This window comes from Elgaria multicarinata, chromosome 21 (assembly GCF_023053635.1).
Source record: "Elgaria multicarinata webbii isolate HBS135686 ecotype San Diego chromosome 21, rElgMul1.1.pri, whole genome shotgun sequence".
Classification (NCBI taxonomy): Eukaryota; Metazoa; Chordata; class Lepidosauria; order Squamata; family Anguidae; genus Elgaria; species Elgaria multicarinata.
In genome coordinates this window covers 14,409,902-14,425,129 of record NC_086191.1, presented here as the reverse complement: position 1 = coordinate 14,425,129, position 15,228 = coordinate 14,409,902, and the positions used below count along the sequence as shown (strand labels likewise).

The following is a 15,228-nucleotide window of genomic DNA, read 5'->3' as shown; positions in this document are numbered from 1 at the left end:
ACTATTCTAAAAAAAAATCCTCTCCCTTTTCACTCTTATGGGAAAAAAAAGCTTCACATATGTATACAGAGACTGAGGTCTTAGCTAGACCTAAGGTTTATCCCAGGATGATCCCGGGGTCGTCCCTGCCTGCTCCCCGGATATCCTGTGTGTCATTTACATGAACAGGAATGACCCTGGGACGATCCCGGGATAAACCTTAGGTCTAGCTAAGGCCTGAGTGAGCTGCAAAAGAAGATGCTCATGAAATACCCCACAGTACCCCTACAACGAAGGTTTCAATGCTAGGGTGCATCTAGAAGTCAGATTGAAGCAGCATTAAGATGAGTGAACAAGAATAAACTCTGCCCCATCCTACTTCACAGGGTTGCTGTGAGGATAAAATGGAGAGATGGGGAGGGGGGGTGGAGAGTCATGTATACTTCCTTGACTGCCTTGAAGGAAACGTGTGTGACATAAATATAAATGGTGGGATATAAGGGTACTTTAAAAATAGTTTGCTGGGTGTGATCTAGACTCCCATGTGTACATGGAGCCATATGGAATCTGGCTCAGAGTTTAGCATCCTTTACAGTCTCAGCTTTCAAAAGGGCAATTGAGGGACAGAAAGAGCTTAAAGGAGAAACTGGGAAGTCCTCTTTTATGTGTCCCACAGTCTCTGGCTTTACTGTGAACCTGGAAGGAAAAGAGGGCCGTGAAAGAATAGACACTTCTAGCAAGGTAAGCAAAGTGGGATTTGTTCATCAAATCAGACAAACAAAAACATAGAAACACTCCCTGTGGCAATTGTCCTAGCCTAATTTTCTCTCTGAATATTGCCGTCAATATTCAAAATGCACCCCCCCCTCGCTGCAGTCTGAAACGGTACAGCTCAGCAAGAGCTATACCATGCAATGTGCCTTTCCGCTCTCAAATAATCTGTGCAAAATGGTTTGGATGTTTCGTATTTATATCATTCTTGGTCCGGCTATTGTTAGTTTGGCTTTCACCCAGTTTGTAGGTTTGCCAAACTGTATACTGACCATTTCCAACCCTGTTCATTTCATGACAATGTGTGTGTGTGTGTGTGTGTGTGACTGGCACCCACAATGGGAAGCTATTTGCAGCCTCATGAGACGAGGCCAGCCAAGGCAAGCAACTCCCCACAGGTGCTTTTTGTCATGCCTGGAATGGCCCTGTCTCACGTCCCACTGTTTACTCGGCTTAACTGATTTGGCTTCAGCCGACACAATTGCAGAAGGGGCAATCCCATCCACTGTGCACTGCTTGGGGCAGCCAAGAGATGATGCTCCAGATGGAAAGCTCCCAACACTAGCAATCAAAAGGCAATGTGCAGCTCTTCCAATTTTTTTTTATTCTTAATAAATTTCCTGCACTAAGGAAAATAAAAGGGGGCAGAAGAAGTAGCAGGAGAACAGTGTATCTACTTTTGGTTTCCTTGCAGAACTGAGATCTGAGCACAACACAAGGAGCGTTTCCTTTCATGCTTTTCCACTACAGAACCTCTAGGTGGCACTGTGGTATAGTGGAAGAACGCAAATACACAAGAGGAAAACGTAGGTGGAGGCATACTCCAAAGTGGGCTAAGTTATTTGTGGGACTCTTACCTTTGTTCTGTACACAACAACAACAACAACAGACATTGACATCTAAGCATCCTCCTAGGGTGGCTATGTGTCCTCTTTTACAGAGGACAGTCCTCTATTTGAAGGCGTCCTCTAAAGAGCCTCATGTGGCGCAGAGTGGTAAGCAGCAGTTACTGCAGCCGAAACTCTCCCCACGGCCTGAGTTCGATCCCAGTGGAAGATAGTTCTCAAGCAGCCGGCTCAGGTCGACTCAGCCTTCCATCCTTCCGAGGTCGGTAAAATGAGTACCCAGCTAGCTGGGGGAAAGGTAGCCACGACTGGGGAAGGTAACGGCGAACCACCCCTCTACAAAGTCTGCCAAGAAAACGTCCGCGAAAGCAGGCGTCCCTCTAGGAGTCAGCAGTGACTCAAGTGCTTGCACGAGAGGTTCCTTCCCTTTCTAAAGGGTTATCCAGTCCAAGTTTACTTCAAAGACAAAGAGCCATAAGAACTGTAGCACCTGAACAGCAGGTTTAACGGGCAGGCACATCATTCACTTGGTCATAGCCTACCACACTCTGGTGTGATGTACTACATTCCCATTTACATTATTATTATAATGTCTAAATGGGGAAGGGGAAGGGGAAAATGGGGAAGGGGAGGAGCTGAAAATTCAGGGAAGAGGTCCAGAGTATCCCCATGGGGGGTCCAGGCCCTCATAGCCCCCACTTTCATTACAGGCTTTTCTACATGAGGCTTTTAACCCGCACCTTTACCGAAGCTTCTGCTTCTGGATTCTTTGCGGAATCAAGATCGGCTCTTTTACACGTTTTTTCCTGGAGTTTTTCTTTCTCTGACCTTCTATATGTTCTATTACACAATCATTAGGTGGTGCCATGGTATAGCGGGATTATGCAAATAATTGAGAGCCAGTGTGGCGTAGTGGTTAGAATGTTGGACTGGAAGTCGGGAGATCCGGGTTCTAGTCCCTACTCGGCCATGGAAGCCCTCTGGGTGACTTTGGGCCAGGCACAGACTCTCAGCCCAACCTACCTCGCAGGGTTGTTGTTGTGAGGATAAAACGGAGAGGAGGATGATTATGTACACCGCCTTGGGTTCCTTCGAGGAAAAAAGGCGGGATATAAATGTAATAATAAATAACTAAATAAACAAATACAGAAGGCTTTTATAATGCCATTGAGGAAAATACCAGACTTTCCTCATTAGGAAAAAAAACGTGATAACGGTTGCAAACCATGGGAGAGGCTCTGGAGAATGATGTTGTGTGTAGGACTCGCAAACTGTTTTGAGTGAGGAATCACAAGTGCACAATAAAAGCCTTGTGTGGAAAGGCTCTACATGTCAACGTGCTTGCCTCTGTTCTATGAACATGCCATGTATAGGGATGGCGCTACATAAATGGATGAGTCCACAGCTGAGCGGGAATTCAAACCTAGACCTTGCCACTAAATATCCAACATCTCCACAGGACATCCCTAGCTTTGCAGTCCTTTAGAAGACACACACTTTGCTAAAACTCAACACTAAACGTTTTTCTTCTAAAGAAAAATGCAGCACCACCTCCCCATGAATTGAAGCACTCCTTTAAGACAACTGATAATAACCTAGCCATGAGAGCCTTTTTAAATAGCTTCTTCATTCTGGAGGAGGCCAGGCCTTGCCATCCGCCTGCCCATCCAGCCTCTCAGGGAAGGGGAGGGATGAGGGAGACCCTTCTTGTCACCTAATTAAGCTCTACCCTCTTCCAAAATACTGCCATTAGCTCATCCCCTGCCTTCTTGCAGGGGAGTACAGCCGAAGGGCAGTTTTTAGAAACTGCCTTACATGGGCAAGGCATCTGGAACAGCAGCAGCTACCCGATACCCCATTGCTGCAAAACCACCCCCACAGATCTGTAGCATCAGCAGGAAATGGTGTCCCAAGCCATACTGCAAGAGCTGTTCTTCGGGGAAGCAATCCCGTATCAGCAAAGCAGGGTGGGTGGGGGGAAAAGTCCCAGGAGGAAGAGGAGAAGTTCAGTGTTCTCAAGAGTTTGCATTTGCAAAACAGGTCTCTCGGTGTTCTTGTTCACACCAGGGCTTGCTCACCACATTTAATTAGAACTCAACAGGTGCGGCGTTTCTGCCTTCCTTTATTGGTGCGTGAAAGCCATTAAGCAGTTGCACATGAAATTACACCCAGTGTAATTTAATGTGAAGTGGCTAGACTGTCTTTCTGATACAGGAAGTCCATGTTGAATCGCTCGTTGGACATGGAACTGGGTGGTCATATTCTTTTAATCTATCATGCCTTGCCAAGTGGTGATGTATGAAAGAGGAATATACTATAACCAACCCTCAGGTCTTAGGGAAGGATAAAAAAAAAAAAAAAGATATTTCCTTCCCTCTGGTAAATTACCTCAAAATCTATCTGGACTCTCTCTTACAAACATCTCTTGTTTTTCTTTATTTAGTTTAAGAAAAATCCATATTCCAGTGACAGGTTGAAAAGTTGTTTGAAATAGACCACCCTTTTGGTAGGTGTACGTGTGTGTTTGGAGAGGAGAGTGTGGGTGGGGAGAATTTAATGATGTGGGAGAGACCAGTTAATCTAATATACCTTCTCAGATATCCCTCCTTTGGGACCAGAAATTGCAGGGAATGCTGCAAAAATAGGAGATTGGGATTCCTACCCACTCAAGGATGGTAGCTTCCTCTTGACACCAAAGTTTGCCCTATTTGGAAGCCACACTGATTTTTGCCTCTTCTAAAGCTCCCATAATCTCATTATCCGCATGTGTGTGTTTTTTAGCATGAGTAGTTCAGGGCATGAAAAGAAGGCACAACAGAGTTGAAGACACAAAATTATCCAGTTTGAGGAAAGAGACCAGGCTGTGAGAAATTCACGCGGATGGTCTGGAATCCAAGAAAGCGGACGCAGAACCAAACAGGGCAGGAACATGGTCTTCCATATGATCAAGGGTGATGCTCAAACCGTTTGAGAATTCTGTTCCCTTCTAGGCCTCAGGTATGACTTGTGCCAAAGTATCATGGCAGGTTTGTCATGCAGTCTTCTACTATTTTCTGGCCCTGACCCAATGCTGCGGGCTACAGGATCTGCCATGTGTCTGGGTCCAAAGAAACAGGTGGAGAAATGTTTCTGGCAATGAGATCAGCAGGAACAGTGCCCGGGCCTCAAAGAGCAGGGTTATACAGCCCTGGGACAAGCTGGTCTAAGTCATTTAGGGAGGCCGTGGCTCATGTTTTAGACAAGGGGAATGTTCAGCTGGCGTTTCTCTGTAGATAGATTACAGGCCGCTCAAACAACCTGGCCCTGAAAATGAGTTGCGTCTGTTGTACCCCATGGCTGAGGAACAGTACCTGCCTCAGCAACCCAGACTGGAGAAGTGCTAATGTAAAGCTGAATCCATTTCTAGGGCGATTCAGATTTACAAATAAGAGTCATGGTAGGATGACCATAAACCAAGTATGACCAGGAGGAGCCTTGTCAAGTAGGTTTGAATTACCTGCAGTGCAGGCCCTACATAGTAGGAGTGGTTTTGACCTTGAAACTTGGCATGAAAATGCCTTTAATATACTGTTGAAAACTGAATGTCTCTGATACCTTACGGATGTAAGAAGCTGCCTTATATCGAATCATCCATTGGTCTATCTAGCTCAGCCTTCCTCAACCTGGGGCGCTCCAGATGTGTTGGACTACAACTCCCAGGCTGGGGCATTCTGGGAGATGCAGTCCAACACATCTGGAGCGCCCCAGGTTGAGGAAGGCTGAAATTATTCTAGCTCAATATTTACAGGGTTTAAATTTCCCCCCACCCCTAGCTGGAGATGCAGAGGACTGGGAATTTTTGCCTGTGCTCTGCTACTGAGCGACAGCCCTTCCCTTAAATCAGACAATACACCTTTTCTTTGTTGATGCCACAGAGGGCATTGGATACCATAGTCCCAATCGACTTGCTCCAAGTCCAGGCAGGCATCAACCACCCTACTCCATTCTTCCAAGAAACACCACATCTTAGAGAGTGTTCCCTCACCAAGGACTTAATGAGAAGGACAAATCCATATTCCATGGAACTTCAGTCACCTGCTCTTTTTCCATTTCCAGCCTCCAAAAATAAATAACTAAGTGTGAAGGCGTAGGAGTTATTATCTCAAAACACTGCATGCCTATTTCCCCCCAATATAACAATTTATGTAGTATGTCTAACATCTAGCATGGTTTACAACTTTGATCTTATTCACCTGCACACACACAAATCCTCAAAGGCAGGCCACACTCATCTGTAATTTTTAAAATTGGGGAACTGAGGCTGAGAGACAAATGCAGAGGCGTTTGATAGCCAAAGCCATTCAGCTCATGAGGAAACAGACTAGGAATTTGTACCAGAGTCCAGATCTAGCGCCTTATTCCCTGGGTCACATATGCCTTCTTTCTTTGGCTTATACGTGGCAGGGTATGGTTCCCCTGGGGCCGTAAAGTGCATGGCACAGTAAGAATATGCGTAGGCAATCCGGTTCCCGTATGAAAGTGAGCACACTTTGAAGGAAAAGTGAGAGTGCCTGTGCGAAAGGGCGTTGTTTGTCAATGCCTTTGCGGAGACTTGTGCATAAAGACGTCTTCCGGCACATGAATACGGCAGCGTGTTGATACTTGTGACCAGGGATGCGTCTGTGTCAAGGGGTGTGTTAGGAGAAATCTCTACATGAGCATGGCTGCCACAGGGCCTGTGCAGCCAACTTGAGGTTGCAGAGTGGTTTCTGTACATTTAAGAGCTGCATAGAAGGCGGAATTAGTGCCCCATTTACAGGGGGTCATCGGCCTACCTGTTGTGATGGCCCCCTTAGCTATTGTTCATAGACGAGCAGACGATGGGGCATTATTTAGCTGAAATTAGGGTTGAGGTTTATGGATTTCATAAAGCCTCTTCCTGTCCTCACTTACCCCTTAATTCCAGTACTGGGCATAATATATTGCCACATGAACTTCGGGGTTGGAAGCAACACATAGCAGAGCTCTCCCATGGCTGGGATTTGAAAACCCTAAGCAGACACTTTTCTTCAGCTCTTTGCGGCAAAGGAGCAGTCTCTTCCGTTTCACTACCAGCAGACCTGACATATTTGCACACAAGGGGTTTGCACTAGCATGCCAGTCTGTGTTATGCTGCTATGCTGGGGAAATTGTGTGTGTGTGTGTGTGTGTGTGTGTGTGTGTGTGTGTGTGTGTGTGTGTGGAGGGGTGTCTCTGAAAGTTTGTAATTAGGACATCCCCCATATGCAATAACATTTTAAAAACTTAAGCCGCGCTAGGACATGTTCCCTACTGCCACACAAAGATATATTTAGCCGATTCCTTTCCCTCTCTCTTGGGTCTCCATCATTCCAGGCATAGCTCAGACACATCTCTGGCCCTTGGTGGATTCCATTCTGGTGACATATGCTCTCCTTTCCTCTTCTCTGTACACCCCCCCAGCCCCACCAGCACTGGTGTGAGTCTCTTCTGACGTACACTACCCAAAATGTCACTCATAGTTTCATATAGGATATGGATCCGGCTGATGGGAAAAGACAGCTGCAGGCAACAGTATCTGATGCAAAGGGACAGCAGATGGCCCCGAAAAGTCCCCCCCCCTCCGACAATGCCCTGTGTATGGAAGTAAAAGGCCTTTGTTCCTCCAGACTGAAACATGGTGAAGAATCAGGTTGCTAACATTAAAGAAAAACATTTATTTGGGGTGATGCTGACTTTAGAGAAGCAGGCAGCATCTCAGACCCTTAGAGCAAATTCCTCTAAAGGGTTGGTCCCATTGCTACAGAAGCTTCTTTAGAAGCTCCCTACAACTCTTCCCCCCCCCCCCATGCTGCAGAGTGCCACCAGATCAAATGCGCCTTTGGCTCTGTAGAGCACCTCTTATTTTGGGAACACCGATGCTCTTTCCCCCTTTCTCAACCTTCGATTTGAGGCCAGCCCAATACATTTTGCCAACCCACCCACCCCCATAAGATAAAGCTGTGCCCCAGAATCCTTTGCAGTGTTTTATGATGCCTCTGGAAATAGTCACGCCAAGCGACCACTTGGGTTGTCCCGCAGTCAGCCTACGCTGTTACCTCCCACCCATCCAGATTTACATCTTCTACGGGTCCGTCTCGTCTTCTTACTTTGCTAGATTTGTAGCGGGCGCGGGGCAGCGGAATTAAGCATACCCATGTCAATTTATTTAGATATATAAAGACGTAACATTGCCTGTGTTTTAGCCTGGAAACCTAGCAAAAAGAAAAGAAAAGAAGAACTAACAGGCATGTTTTAAGTCGGTGGAGCGGCCGTCCTTAATGCTGCCCACTGCATAAAGGCCACTGAGGCCTGGAATCCATTCCATGCCTCACTGGCCTGCCCCCCAACCTCTTTGTCCCCTACCTTTCGCTGTTGCTTCTCCCAGGCTGGGTCAAGCAGCAGGTCACGGTCCCAGTCCTCCTCTTGGGCCATGTAGTCCTCGGTCGTCATCACGTACGAGTGGTTGTACTGGATGTGCGTCTCCATTTGCGTCGTCATGTCTCCTTCTGTCTCGCCAAGCCCTTTTTCTCCGTGCCTTTGCCCTGCTTCCCCACTAGCCACACAGACCCCCCTGTTCTCCCTCGTACACTCTCAGCCCCCTTCTTCTCCTCTGTTTGCAACCCTCTCTCGGCTCCTCTCGGAGGTCAAGATCCCCCCAAGTCCTCCCAGGCGGTGTGTCTGCCGGCTTTGCAGCTGCACCTGTCAAAACCAGCCCACGTGACCGGTCCTCAATAAGTATTATCAGCCCTGGGAAGAGGGATCAAGTTCCATCTTAAAAAGGCCAAGGGGAGGGGACAGCACAAATGTCCCTACCAACCAGACAAGAGTGAAGACAGCTGCTAGCAAGCCAAGGATCCCCCTTTAAAGAGAAGGCAGCATGCTCTTAAAGGGGAAATTGACCCCATAGGGGTGTCTGAATTCTGTGCCCCACACGATCTATGCTGGGCACAGGGGAATAATTAGTTTAGGAGCAATGGCCTTCATGCAATATGGAAACCGTTCCAATTGCCTCCTGAGGTGCGGGGGCGCGGGGGAGAGTCTTTTCCAGATCCCTGAGGTCGACCCTCTCACTGAGATACAAGGAAAGATTCCTTTGATGCTGTCAGCTTCAAGAATAAATGCATGGCTAATAAAGAAAAGACTCACGTTGGGACGGAGAAAGGCTAGAGAGTTCTTGGATGTTCTACTGTGAACTTCTGCTGTATCTCAGGGCTCATCTACACCAATCTGGATCTTCCACTATGAAAGCGGTATATAAAAGGCAGGAGCCACACGACTGCTTTATAGCAGTATTGAAGTGCACTGCAGGATCTACGCTACTGCTTGGGGCCCATGACGCATCTACACCAAGCAGGATATAGCACTATGAAAGTGGTATGAAAGCAGAATATGGCCTGTGTCAAGGGGCCCCAACAGTTGTCAGTGCACTTCAATACCGTTATAAAGCAGTCGTGTGGCTCCTACCTTTTGTATAATGTTGTCAAGGTGTAGGTGACTCCTCAGTTTCCTTAATACACGTTGAGGAACTCTTCACCACACCAAAAAAAAATCATTTGTAAAGTATTTTATTTAATTATGCAAGGAACAACCCCTGAATCAATTATTTGTTAAAACGATGTAAGCTCTTCAACAGCAGAAACTGAATTTTAAAAACGTTTTTTTAAAAAAAATATGGAAGGACCGTGAAGCACCAGAAATTGATTCTAAAATATTCAAGGACCCCCTTCCTCCAATAAATCTATGTTTTAAGAAAACCAAAAACCACAAGGCTGTGGGGCACAGCTCTGCCCTTTCCGACCGATTCTGGTTGTGATCCAGAGGAAGCTTTGGGTCTGACCTTCTTAGGAGTAGGAAGAACCCCCGGACACCCCCCTCCCACAACTGTCTCAGTTCCCCCCTGTGTCGTGGTATTCACCTGCATTGTGAGGATGGCCTCCTCCTTCTGACCCTGATTTGGGCTGCTATAGACAGGAGGGACTTCATATGGTCAACACTGTCGTTCCACATAGTAGCCCAATAATAATAATAATAATAATAATAATAATAATAATAATAATAATAATAATAATAATAATAGATGCAAAACTGATTCCCTTTTGAAATTCTCCTGTGCACAAATATTAGTTCAGTTTATCTTCTGCAAAGAGAGAAGAGCCCGTAATGCCAAATCCGTCCTCTGACATTCAGCTTCCTGGCAGAACGAGCTGGGTCTTTATTTTGGAGGAGGAGGTGGAGGAGTGTCTGGTCTTTCTTGCCCGGGTGAGGACTCTGCCCCAGGGACCCTGCCCATCTCCTCTGCAGGGGTGTTGTGAACAGGGACTCTTCGGTGAGTTGCTTCCTCTCCCTGCGGCTGCTTGAGCTGAAACAGGAGACTGAGACGACTTTGGGGAACACTCAGCCGAGGGAGCGACCAAGCCCTGGGATGAGGAGGAGCCCTTGGGGAAGGGGGGATGCGAGGAACTGTTGCATTGCAAGCATCTTCAGATGCCAGAGACATCTTCTGAAACGCTACTTTCTTCTCAGCCCACACTAAAACTGAGACTCCACCCTCCACTTCCTCTCCCTCCCAGCATCCCTCCATGCCTCTACTACAACTCCCAGCATGCAATTCACCTCCCACAATTTCACAGGACCCCAGGCAGGAACAAGCCAGGGGAAGCGCAGGGCCAGGCAGCCTCCTCCGCAGGGGAAGCGCTCCGCTCTGGAGCTGCTCAGGGTGGGACCCAGAGGACTCCCAGCATCAGAACTGGTCCAGTCCACAAGAGCGGCGGAGAGGCGTCACCTCCGCCAGCAAAGGGGACCCTCTCCGTAGCCCCCCACCGGCCCAGGGGCTTGGACTGCTCACCCCCCACCCCACATGGTGCCTGGAGGTGAGTATGAATGACTACGACTGCTGTGCTAAAATGTGCCTCCCTTCGCTTCGGGTTGCTTCCATTCCCTGGGTTGCAGGATGAGTCCCCTTGTAACGCTGCATGCAGGTGGTGAATTGTAAAACTATGCAAGCTCTCCAACATCAGAAACTGAATATTCAAAATGAGTTTTAAATATATGCAGGGCCCTGAAGCACCAGAACCTGATTCTAAAATTTGCAAGGGTCCCTTCCTCCAATAAATCCATATTAAAAAAACAGAAATCCTCATGGCTGTGGGTGACAGCTCTGTCCTCTTCGCCCATCTCTGGCTGTGATCCAGAGGAATCTTTGGGTCTGAGCACCTTAGGATTGGGAGGAACCCGCGGGCTCCCCTACTATCTCTAGTTACCCCTGTGTCGTGGTTGTATTCGGTCCTTTTTAACCTCAGAACCTACACCAAATGGGTCCGAAACACCCCAGGGGGCAACCAGTGCTGATCCAAACAGACAAACATTGAATCCCAGCCGACAAGCATCACCGCAGACGTGATTGTAAAGTAGAACCTATTTATCGTAAAAATTGCAAAACAATTGGCATGCTGGTTATATACTATACAATCTCTCTCTGGTTACAAGAAAAGAGAATGAAATGCAAATACAAGATTGTTGCCAAAGCAGATATTACAAACTTAGCTAATGTACAGTGATGGTGCTATATAAATAAATAATAATAAATAATAATAATAAGCTTCTAGCATTGTGATGACTCCTCCTTATCCGCTTCTGTTTGTTACTTGTGGTTTAAAGCTAAACTAAAACACTTTGGACTCTACTAAAACAGAGCAGTTAACCCTCCCTGTTCTTCCTCTTGCACACTATTTGAATATGAAAGCTATACTGAAGGATTACTAAATTCCTCTGGGCATGTGAAGAGCAAAAGCAGAAGTCAGAGAACTTCTAAGAGTTGGAAATAATTTCAAGTTCCAGCTGCAGAAAATAAGTCCCAAGTCCCCAAATCTAAACTTTCAGGAAAATATTCTAAATGCCAAAATCTATTGGCATAAAGAAATTCATAATTACTCAACTGCATCACTCCAAACGTCCGAGGTGAAGTTGAAAAGCAAATAACCAAATTCCAAAAAATAAAACAATTTTTAAAATTCTGCCTTCCAGCTCTGCTACCTGTGCTTTGATACACTCGTACTGGCCCAAAGGTGGGGGTCCACGAGTGAGGAGACCACCATCTCCCAATCACAATTGGCACTGACACGTGAGTAGACCACCCATTCACCAATCAGGAGTTAGGTGTCTCCCCCTCCCCAATGTCTCACATGTTATACTCATGGGGTCCTAGGAAACATGGCTGCCATTGGGGCGTCCTATCTTGATTGGTGTAGAGAACATCTTCTTTGAGCTCGTGTTCTTCTTCGGATGTATTTGGTCATATCCGCCCAAACACCTCCTCCCAAGTGTCACGTTTGCTTAGTATTATGACTTTCCACACCCAACTTATACTAGGCCACTAGGTCCTAAAAGGCCACCTGTAAACATTAAAAAAAATATTTGTGGGCCACACTAGTTTTCAGTTCTCTTGATTATCATCGGCTCCTCTGATAATTGAAATAACTATCTCTTGGGTTTCTTCTTTCAGCTGATGGGAAGCTGCATGAAACAATTAACATAGGCATGAAGCCCTATGAATGCTTAGAGTGCGGGAAGAGCTTCAGTAGCAGCTCAAACCTTAACAAGCATCACAAGATACACACAGGAGAGAAGCCCTATGAATGCTTAGAGTGTGGGAAGAGTTTCAGGTACAGCTCAGACCTTAACACCCACCACCAGGTCCACACAGGCGAGAAGCCTTATAAATGCTTTGAGTGTGGGAAAACTTTCAGTAGGAATTCATGCCTTAGCAAACATCACAGGATCCACACAGGAGAGAAGCCCTATAAATGCTTAGAGTGTCGGAAGAGTTTCAGTGATAGAACTAGCCTTAAAATACATCACAGGATCCACACAGGAGAGAAGCCCTATGAATGCTTAGAGTGTGGGATGAGTTTCAGTCAGAACTCACACCTTTACACCCATCACAAGATCCACACAGGAGAGAAGCCTTATAAATGCTTAGAGTGTGGGAAGAGTTTCACTTATAGAACTAGCCTTAAAATGCATCACAGGATCCACACAGGAGAGAAGCCCTATGAATGCTTAGAGTGTGGGAAGAGTTTCAGGTACAGCTCAGACCTTAACACCCATCACAGAATCCACACAGGCGAGAAACCTTATAAATGCTTAGAGTGCGGGAAGAGTTTCAGTCATAGTTCAGGCCTTGACACCCATCACAGGATCCACACAGGCGAGAAGCCTTATAAATGCTTAGAGTGCGGGAAGAGTTTCAGTACGAGCTCTGCCCTTTACCCCCATCAGAGGATACACACAGGCGAGAAGCCTTACAAATGCTTAGTGTGCGGGAAGAGTTTCAGTATGAACTCATCCCTAAACTCCCATCACAGGATCCACACAGGAGAGAAGCCTTATAAATGCTTAGAGTGTGGGAAGAGTTTCAGTGATAGAACTAGCTTTAAAATACATCAGAGGATCCACACTGGAGAGAAGCCCTATAAATGCAGTGATTGTGGGAGGAGCTTCAGCAACAGCTCAGCCCGTAACAAGCATCGCAGGATCCACACAGGTGAGAAGCCTTATAAATGCTTAGAGTGCGGGAAGAGCTTTAGTCGGGGCTCACACCTTAATAGCCATCGCAGGATCCACACAGGACAGAAGCCTTATAAATGCTTAGAGTGCGGGAAGAGCTTCAGTCGGGGCTCACACCTTAATAGCCATCGCAGGATCCACACAGGAGAGAAGCCTTATAAATGCTTACATTGCGGGAAGAGTTTTAGTCAAAGCTCATCCCTTAACTCCCATCACAGGACCCACACAGGAGAGAAGCCCTATGAATGCTTCGAGTGTGGGAAATGTTTCCGTCAGAGTTCAGACCTTGACACCCATCACAGGATCCACACAGGCGAGAAGCCTTATAAATGCTTAGAGTGCGGGAAGAGTTTCAATCAGAGCTCAGCCCTTAATACCCATCACAGGATCCACACAGGCGAGAAGCCTCATAAATGCTTAGAGTGTGGGAAGAGTTTCAGGTACAGCTCAGACCTTGACACCCATCACAGGATCCACACAGGCGAGAAGCCTTATAAATGCTCAGAGTGCGGGAAGAGTTTCATTCACCGTAGAAACTTTAAACAGCATCAAAGAATCCACTAAAGGGAGAAATCCTTTAAATGCATTTCTTAGCATACTGGAAGAACTTCCAACATTATCAGTACCTGAAATCACATCAAAGAACAGACACAGGAAGGATTTTTTTCAGTCCCAGCAGTTTCCGGAAAGAAGGAAGATCTTCGAATGGAGGACAGCCATTCCCTTTAAAAGAAGCAAGCCCAAGAGGAAAGACCTTGAATTAAAAACAAATATCCATGCCACGTTCAGCCGAACAGATCTGTCGAGGGCTTCTCAGCTTCACTGAGCCACCAGTGTGTTGAGAAATGAGAGCTGTTAAGGGCCGGGCAGAGGAGTCATTGTGGCCTTCTGTGTGTCGTATGGTGTCCTGCGCTGTGGTCCTTTCCAGATTCCCAAAGACCTTGGAGGACGGTCAGGGGCAGAGCGGTGGAGCTACACCGCAGAGGTGTCTTTTCTCCTGGACAGGCGCGTGCAGTCTGTGCAAGCGAAGCTCCTCTTTTTTGTCACAAGCGGTGGAATCAGTAGCCCCAAAGGCCTCGTTTCTTGGCACCATCTTGCAAGTTCCTGGGAACTTTGTACGAAATATGCCTGGAAGGGTAGCAAACTCACCCTGCTGATCACTGCAAGAAATACGTGAATGTGCTGAGCCGGAAGCCTTCTCTGATGCTTCTGCCTGATTAGGAAAATGATCAGTTGGTTTCCAGGTTTGAGCAGAAGTGGACTCAGTTTCGTCCACATTGAACGATAAAGAGCTGACTAAAGCACCCTCTCCGGGACAGGGATGGCTTGGCCACAGAGGTGCAGGCGCTACGAACCTCAAGGCTGGACGACTGCAATGTGCTCCATCTGGGGCTGCCCTTGAGGCTGCTCTGGACAGCAGCTCGACTGTTGTCCGGAGCTGCTCCTTTTCGGCACGTAACTCCTTTGCGGAAGGGACTGTACTGTATGGGCTACAGGGCCTGGTTTAAGAGGGGAGCGTACAACGCCCTAAAAAGTTTGGGATCGGGATACATGAGAAAGCGCCTTCTCTCCTCTCACCCTGTCCCAGGGACTGAGGTCATTGGAGGGCCGGCTCCTGGTGGTTCCACGTGGACCTTTGTCCCGATTGGAGTCCAGCAGGAGAAGAGCCTTCAGTGTGGTGGCCCCTTCCCTTTGGAACTCCCTGCCCCTTGTGGTTAGGCAGGTGGCAACCCTAGGCTGCTTCTGCCTCTTCTGAAAAGGACTCTTTTCCAGGAAGCCTCCCTCAACTGACCAGCCACTGTTTATATTGGTCCTTTGTTTTAAATTCAACAAAATTCAATTTACTGTATTGTATCTTCTTTCTTTTTACTGTTTTATTCCTATGTGCACCACTCTGGAATTTATTTTAGACCAATATGGTAAATAAGCAGATAAATATGCAAATATGTACAAAGATTATGGAAGATGGTGTTTTTTGAAATTGAAGAAATAGTGGGAATGAAAATAGAACAAACACCAAAAATTGCAT

At 46.9% G+C, this 15,228-nt stretch overlaps 2 protein-coding genes across 2 annotated transcripts in view; one reads left to right on the top strand and one right to left on the bottom strand.

The window, feature by feature from the left end:
- The window catches only part of ACTN3 (actinin alpha 3), a 39,474-nt gene extending 31,296 nt beyond the window's left edge, over positions 1 to 8,178 (bottom strand). The window contains exon 1 of the mRNA XM_063146202.1: positions 7,998 to 8,178. Coding sequence (XP_063002272.1) covers positions 7,998 to 8,132 — 135 coding nt within the window. The 5' untranslated portion in view covers positions 8,133 to 8,178. The remainder of the gene's footprint in view (positions 1 to 7,997) is intronic.
- A 4,320-nt stretch (positions 8,179 to 12,498) lies between these two features.
- The window catches only part of LOC134412301 (zinc finger protein 208-like), a 32,935-nt gene continuing 30,205 nt past the window's right edge, over positions 12,499 to 15,228 (top strand). Inside the window, exon 1 of the mRNA XM_063146200.1 lies at positions 12,499 to 13,639. Coding sequence (XP_063002270.1) covers positions 12,537 to 13,639 — 1,103 coding nt within the window. The 5' untranslated portion in view covers positions 12,499 to 12,536. The remainder of the gene's footprint in view (positions 13,640 to 15,228) is intronic.